Below are 8,225 nucleotides of genomic sequence, written 5' to 3'. Positions count from 1 at the left end.
CTCTGGGGTGTCTGTAAAGCTCTGCTACCCTGGGTGCTGCAATGGGATGAATTTGTAAAATCCATTAATGTATTACACTACGCTAACCTGGAATTCTGTGTTATGAGTTTTTAAGAAACTGGCACACCAAGTGTGGGGCTTGGCTAGCACGGGTTTTCTGCCTTGTATGGCCTGAGGAGTTGGCAAAATCTTTGAGAGAATAATAAGTTCTGCTGGAAGCCACCATTTTCTGACTTATTCTAACAGTCTTTCAAACCAATGTTTCAGTGTCTCCTTTTGCAGACTCTGGAGAGCATTTTGTTAACGTGTTACTTAAGAAAAATTGTCGTACAAATCAGCCCAACAGTTTCTTTTGCATGAAAGAAAGCAAAAAGCATGAAACACAGAACAGAAAATTAAGTAGGTGATATTCGTGGCATAGCTGGGCTGTCAAAACTGGGGGAACTGTCTGTCTGCAGATGTTCCCTGCTGTGGATGTGCTCCTGGCTGCATTTCATTTATATTGTTAATTTGGAGCTGAGCAGTCCCTTAGGAAAGGGCGATGTCAGGATCTGTATTCCTCCCTTTACTGTGCCCACTTGCTGTTCTAATAATAATTCTCCCTCCTGTCTGTACTGCTGCTGCATTACAACACAGTCCTTAGTGCAGGAGCACCTCCTCCTCTCCCGAGCTGCTCCTGGTAGTAGCTCTTCCTTTGTACAGCACCAAATACCATCCCCTCCAGAGCATGATAAGCCAAAACCAGTGCATGAGATAACTAATTTTATTTTCCTTCTTTGTCACCTGGAAAAGCCAGCTTCACGTGTTTTTCCTGCCTTCCGATACCTTTCACACTGGCAGGCTATGGATTTTCTAGCGTGTCTTTTATTGATTGCATAAATGGTCTCTTCACAGTGGGTCTGGTGAACTTCTTCCACGTGAGAACTACTTGGTTTTAAAAAAATGATGCAAAGCCTAGTTGGTTTTACTTTCCTGTGCCAGGGCTAACACAGGTTATGTTGGCAGCGGTTGGGGTTGTTGGGTAGTATAACTTAAGGATAGTGTAAAATAAAATTCACTGCCATGAAATTAAAAGACTGATATCTAGACTGTATGAAACATACTTTGCAATTTAAGCAAGCTCCTCAGTTTTTTGCAAATGTGTCTGAAGCTGCTCTGGAGTGCCTGGACTACCACGGTGGAGCGCAGAACCCACAGCCTCGCTGCAGGATTTAGGTCACCCTTGCTGCGGAGCACACAGGACCTGGGGTATTGTCCCTCTTCCTGAAATTCCTGAATCACCCCTCCTGGCTACTTCTGACATCTGTCTTTTAGGTCTCACTGTTCACTTCAATCTCATATGTTGGTGCTTTAAATACTTGGTGTTGTTTGTTCTGTGCTGTGTAAATGTGAATGTTCGGAGGCTTCAGACACAGCCTGGTGCTTCACAATGTTCACGTCCTCATGCCAAAGCTTGTGACATCTGGCATTTGGATTCTGGCACCCATATTGCAGTTCCCTGACAATACAGAGACACTTTTTACCTTTTTCTGGAGCTCTTCAACAAGTGGTTTGTGCAATGCCCCCACAGCCTTGCACTGGTGCTCCGGTGTGCTTTCACGTGGGTGTGTAAAAGCAAGTCTATGTGGGCTGCATCTTCTCTAAACTGGGAAATCATGAGACTGCTTGGTTGGCAGGATGACCCTCTAACTTACCCCAAAAGCTGGGTGGAAACTGCCAATTTCTCCTGCATTTGTTAGGCATGAAGTATTTGTTCAGGGAAGCATTTCTGAAGCCTCTTTAGTTATTGTGAGGGATTTTTTGGGACAGTTGCTAAAAGATACTTCTGGGTGCTTCCCAATGGCTGGAAAGAGTTAGCTTTGCCATTTCCTGCCTTGGACTGGGACGTGTAGGTAATTATTTGTGCAAATAGCATCCAAACAGAGCTGCTGCACAAATGGAAACTTGTTGCTTAACAAACACTTAAACCAAAACTGGTAGAGAAGCTGCTGGAAGTAAAAGCTCTGCATTTGCCCAGTTAGAAGTATGTTTATCTTGCACAAAAATCCTGAGCGTGGCAGAGCTGAACACCTAGCAGCCATTTCCAGAGGAGATGTTTGGCTGTTGCTGCTGCTGCAAAATCTGTAGCTCATCTTTGTATGTTCAACAGGATAATTTGATACCTGTGTATCTTTGGAGTAATATTTTTAAAAGCTACTCTGCCTCTGTAAGCTTTCATATTGCCTTACTTACTCAATACTACAGTTATCTACGTTATATCTTACTGTGATTATTGTACAATATAACATTTTACTCATACAAAGAATAAACATGGATCTGCAGGTATGATTGTGGGCAATGCAAGCCATGGAATTAAAGTCATGAGGATGCAGAGAGGAGGGATGGTAGGGTACTTTTTAGCATTCTGGCTAAATTTGCCTTGTTTCAGCAATAGGAACTATTGAGCAACAGCTTTCAGCACTTGCAGAAGAAAATGAAATGTAAGGAGAACTGAGGCTGGTCTCTCTAAATACAGCTGCAGGATAAGCACCTCTGCAGAAGGCAAATTTGGAGAGGATTTCTTTGTCCAAGTGTGAAACCCAAGTGCTGTTTGTGCTACAGTCCTTTCATTGGCAGTTTTGTGTTTGTGAAGACAGTCCTCAGAGTTATTTTATTTTGTGACTATTGTACCACTGTTACTTTTAATTTTGCTCTGTTAACTAGTGCATTGTGCAACAATTAGTCCCATGCCTTGATTCGCAGCTGTTTTTTTTTAATGAGTCTTGAGAAGGGTAACCTGTGGAGAACTGCATGCTCTGTGTTACATCCCCATGGAACTGAACATGCATCTCAGTCTGGATGACCTCATAGCAGCCCTTGATTTTTGAGTAATATGGCTATTTTCTTCTTCATAGGACTGATCTTGCCCTGAAAGAAATCATGTCATCAGGGGGAGCTGAAGATGATATTCCTCAAGCAGAGAGAAAAACGGTGACAGACTTTTGCTACTTATTGGATAAATCTAAGCAGCTCTTCAATGGCTTAAGGTTAGTGGATTTTTGACAGTATTCCTTCAGAAAAGCCTTGGAGTACACACTGCAGTATGCAATGCTGAAGTCAGTGGTACAGTGAACACTTCAAACCCAAACCCAGTAAGTTTGTTTAGGAGAGAACAATGCACCTCTGTATGGGTACTTCTGGACCATGTATGTAAGAAATGTCTGTAGGAGCAGAGGTTCCAGTTAATAGTAAACTAGAAGTTGGAAATTCCATTAAATTGATGTGATTATTGCTGAAATGGTGTGTTTGAAGGGCACAATTAAGGATTAGGTGTAACTGTGTACAGTCAACAGCATGCAAATCCAAAACACCACAGTCTCTGTGGAAAAAGAAAGGAATGAGAAGGATTGGTCTAGATGGGAGGGAAGGAGCAGAGGGAATATTTTTGGGGAAGAAATTTAGGAAACCATAAACAGAAACATCCAAACCATACCCTGTATGTGTCTGGGAAACAAATGCTTAATCTGAACTGTGGAAAAAAGTAAAATTACATTTATCTACAAAGCAGCTGCAACAACAGCTAGAAGGTCTGGCTGGTTTGTCTGCAGGAGCATCCACGTTTGGACAGTGATATGGATATCCTGTTTATGTCAATATATGCTGAGTTAAACAGCATGTATCCAAAGCTGCTTTATTTCTAAGCTTTGCTGTAGAGTCTCTTAAGTAACAGGGGTTTGAGCTCATATTTGGTTGGCAGTTCAGCCTCTTACTGGTCTCTGAGTAATGCTGTATGTTTGGGCCCTTATAGCTTGCTGTTAGTCAAACACAGATGGTTAGCAAAGATGCTTTTAATTCCTCCGCCCCCCGCTATTGATAATCCTTTCATGTGCTTTAGAAGTTGATTACCAAATCCAAAACAAACAGTTTGTGCTCCAAAATCTGAATGGCAAATGGGCAGTAGAGACAAGGAGTTCTTGGAGATGGCATTTGACCCCCCATGAAAGACAGTCTAAAACAAAAGGACTGAGATCTTGAGACCAGGATTTCCAGGACTGTATATGACACTACACTGGCTTTTGGACAGATTTTGTTTGAAATTTTGGCCTGAGTCACTGAAGAGTACGAATGAACACAGTTGATGTGTGGCTGCATGCTGCTCCAGTTCAGATCAGAGAGGTGGCAGAGAACCTCCAGCCATTCTGTCCCTCCTTTTGCCATGGAGGGAGGTAGTGCTTGTGTCAAATTTTGAGATGAGGGATGGAGTTGCTCAGTATATCCATGGTACTTTTCCAGAAAGAAACCTTCTTGTCCAGCTAAATGAAAAGAAAATGGAAAATACCTTTGGATGAAGTATGACAAATAAAAATAGAGAGATGGGCTTAAGCAGCCAGTTCTGCTGTGTGAAAATAGGAACATTCCAGAACATTCCAGAACCTGCCTCTGTCCTTACTGTAACCTGGCACAGTTACTTCTTACACTTGACCACCATTTCACCTCTAAGACCTGTGATTTCCATGGGCATAATGACAAGATAAAGCAACGTTATAATTCTCAGGTATCTCCTCTGTTAGTGCTTGTTCTCTGGGGAGTTCACCTGGAAATGTCTTGGCAAGCATCCCAATTCTTAGTCCAGTTGCTTGCTTTTCCCTCCAGCATAATAAATGTATTTGATGCATGCCTGACACCTTCTGTTTTGAAGATGATGGTGGCTTTCAGTGTTGCGTTTTATGCCATTCTCTTGCCCCTATCATGTTTCATGGAAAAGAAGTGATGGGGGAGGGAGAGGAGAGCAATGATTTCCTTCCCAAAACCTCCTCTGGGCACTTCAGCTACAGGGAGCTGAGCCTATAGCTGTGTTGGCAGCTGCTTAGCTGTTGCTGCTGCCAGAAATTGCGAGGGCTCAGCCTGCCACGTCTTTGTTTCAGTAGCATTTCCTTCCTCTCTTCCCAATACAGATGCCAAATACAGCATTTGAGGAAAACATATGATGGTCTGCCAAGGTTGCTGCTCGAAAGTGTACTTTGTGCTCGTGCTCCTAGTGATAGCATCTCCTGTGGCCGTGCCTGCTAGGATAACACAGAGGGGGTTGTCTTTCTAGTGTCTGTGCCCTGGGCCATAAGTTAGAATAAACTGTTAATGAAGTATGTTCCAATGGCTCTTTTCTCCCCTTTCCCCACTCCCACTTGCTTTTTTTTTTGAAAAAGGCTGAGAAGAGGGAGGGTGAAAGGAAGCAGTTTGTCATGGTGTACTGTCACTGGTACTATTTTCTTTTAAATGTTAAAAAGTGGTTAAGTGGGTTCAGTATCACAAAGAAGCCTGAAACTTCAAGGAATTAAGACTTTCCACAACTATATTTTAGAGAAGTGATTGTCCCTTTGTACTGGGCACTGGTGAGGCGCCTCGTCCTGTTCTGGGCCCCTCATGGCAAGAGAGGCACTGAGGGGCTGGAGTGTATCCAGAGATGAGAACACAGCTGGGGAAAGGTCTCCAACACCAGGAGCAGCAGAGGGAGCTGGGGGGGGCCTCAGCCTGGACAAGAGGAGGCTCAGGGGGGACCTTCTGGCTGCGCAGCACAGCACTGTTATGCCACTGCTGCTCAGGTTGTGGGAACAGGAACCTGTAACTACTACAAGCCTGTGAACATAAAAGGAAATTGTCTCTTTTTATCACCTGTCAAAACTGTGAATGTGTTTAAAGCTTTGAATATTAAACTTACAGTTATTGTAGCCTTCCTCTTTGAAGTGCACTGCTGAGTCTCTAGGACTCTCTCAACATCTTCAATGTCCCTGTGTGACAACTTCCATGTGGCACTGGCCAAGCACACCTCAGCACCTTTAACTGGGTTTCAGCCAGTATTATCTGGCAGCATGGCAAAAATGAACTCCTGACAGAGAATTGATTATGAGCACGTAAGTAGTGCTGGTCTTTGTGGAGTCAAAGAGTACAGCAAGAGTTGGATAAAGTTCTGGACTGTCTGTGAAATTTATCCACCAGCCACTCTACTGCAGCAAAAGAAACAGTCTTCTGCACCCAGGGGGAGAAACTCATCGTTCTAGAACATCGGAATTTGTGTCTTCATGTCCTGTTTGGAATGTTTTAAAAGCCAAGAAATTGGAAATGGTTTCCACTTGTATTGTGGCTATTGTACTGTCCTAAATGAAATCTCCAGTCCCTCCCCTGCATTTGGATTCATTTGGTTGCCCCTTTATCCCTTCTATAGTGGTGTCCAGTCAGAGCAGGTGCCCCCCTGCCACCGGTTCTGGGCTGGGCACACCCCACAGGAAAACTTGCTGCCTTTGTCTCTCCTCACTGCTCTGGTGTCCTTCTGTAGATCTGGAAGTAGCAAAATGTCTTGCTATAACATAGGTCTTTAGTCCTCAATTTGGATCATGTATTCCCTGTCTCCTTTGGTGGGAGGAACTGTGTTAAAAGCCCACTCTGCAGTCAGCCGAGGCTTTGGGATTCTTTTGGCCTGCTTCTCACCAAATAGTGCATATCCCCATGTCCTATTAAAAAAACTGCACTTAATGTCCTCTTTTGCTTATGCATCCGTTTTCTCATGGCAAAATTTCTTGGTACATGGGAGCAACATGCATGATGTTCAGCACAAAGCAGTAAAGGGATGGCAGCAAGGGCAGCTCTTGTCTGTGAAAAGCTGTAGTGAAACCTCAGTAATGTATTGTCATAAATGAAGTTTTATTACAGCCATGTCAGAATACTATCAAAAGAACAAGTGCTACTGTCTGTTTCCATGGAGATCTTTCCCGTTCCCTGGGGAGCCGAGGAATCCATGGTATTGTGCAGCTATGCCAGCTGCAATTAGGCGAGCACGCTGCTTGAGGAATATCCGTGTGGACACCCAGCAGCGGCTGCGGACAGCAGTGGCCAAATGCACGGACACTGTACTAACAGAGGCTTCTTAAAACACCGCTGATTTTCAGATACCCAAATCTAATGCAGTGCAGTGAGTTGAGCTGGGCTTTATGTTTAGGTTATGTTAGAGTGTTTAGGCTTGTGCAGAGGAAGGTGTGGAATGGGTAGGTGACAGGTGAGGTTTAGAGAGCATATTAATTAGCTCACTGATGAGGAATACATGCATGAGCATGATCAGCCCATAGTTACCCGGTTATTTCTTAGTTTGTGCACATACCTGCTTCTCGGTGTTTGAGAGAAGGGTGTTTTCTTTTTCCTATATGTTAGACCTTTGCTCAAATGTCCTGAGCAACTTGGCCTAGAAAGCCATTTTACTATGGGTAAGGCTCTTCAAGTCAGCTTGTTAATCCAGTCATTCTATGAGTTAGTGCCAGGGAACTTTGATTTGTATCATTTTTTTTTAATTATCCATTTTAGTATTGTTTTGTATTTGTATTCACTTCTTTTTTAATACAATTAAACATTGAATCTTGTGGATATGCTAATTAAGTTAAAGCTACCTCTTGCTATATTGAAGTCTGCGCTGTATCTTGGGTGTGTGTTTGGACAGTGCCTTAGCTTCTTTTGTTTAGCTAAAATGTTTACATCTATTACAACAAGAGAAGGTGGTGAATCGTTCCTTGCAGAAAATGCTTTAAACTTGCATATGTTTGTATCGAGCTGTATTTGAATGAAGATGTTGGTACCCTGAAGCACATATTTATATTCCTGTTTACCCCTTGCTACACCGACATATGTTGCAAGATTTTGAGCAGCCAATTGCAAGTTTGAAGGGATTTTTTTGTTTTTTAATTTAGTAAAATTCTGCCCAGATTCCTTGGCATCTTCATGGAATATCTGCACCAAGTACTGGAATGCTTTTCCAGGCTGGTAAGAGCTGTAGCTGGTAAGGGATTCATTTTACTTGTAGTAGCTGAGCTAGGTCCCTTCAAGCTGTGTGGGAAGTACAGTTGGCTGACAAGCAGAGGAATATTAATTTCCTTTCCTACCTCGGGTGCTGTTAAAGCAATTACAGTGAGCAGAAAGAGGCCAGAATGCTGCTCTGAAATGGTGTGTACTGCTCTGCTTCTCTGACTCTTTTCAGAGGACATGGCAAGGTTTCCTAAAGGGGGTGCTTCCCTTGGTCTCTACCCTCCAGGCTTGGAAGTGGAATGTGCTGCTCTTCTGTCTGCTGAGGGTGGTACATGAACCAGCACAGTGATTTGAGAGAGCATTCCCTGCGGAAATCAATCTTGAGTCAAATGAAAGAGGATGCTGTCTTGGAAAAGCTGTTCTACTTCCACTTGTATAGTTGTGCACTTTCTTTGAATGAG

General features: G+C 43.3%; 1 protein-coding gene across 1 annotated transcript in view; it reads left to right on the top strand.

The window, feature by feature from the left end:
* The first annotated feature begins 465 nt into the window (after positions 1-465).
* Positions 466-8,225, top strand: part of SCAI (suppressor of cancer cell invasion) — a 29,685-nt gene continuing 21,925 nt past the window's right edge. Inside the window, 2 exon segments of the mRNA XM_017745573.1 lie at positions 466-1,248; positions 2,895-3,026. Of these exon segments, the coding sequence (XP_017601062.1) occupies positions 1,139-1,248; positions 2,895-3,026 (242 nt within the window). The 5' untranslated portion in view covers positions 466-1,138.

The sequence above is a fragment of the Corvus brachyrhynchos genome, unplaced genomic scaffold, assembly GCF_000691975.1.
Source record: "Corvus brachyrhynchos isolate BGI_N302 unplaced genomic scaffold, ASM69197v1 scaffold59, whole genome shotgun sequence".
In the NCBI taxonomy this organism is placed as follows: Eukaryota; Metazoa; Chordata; class Aves; order Passeriformes; family Corvidae; genus Corvus; species Corvus brachyrhynchos.
This window is presented reverse-complemented; position numbering and strand designations above follow the sequence as displayed.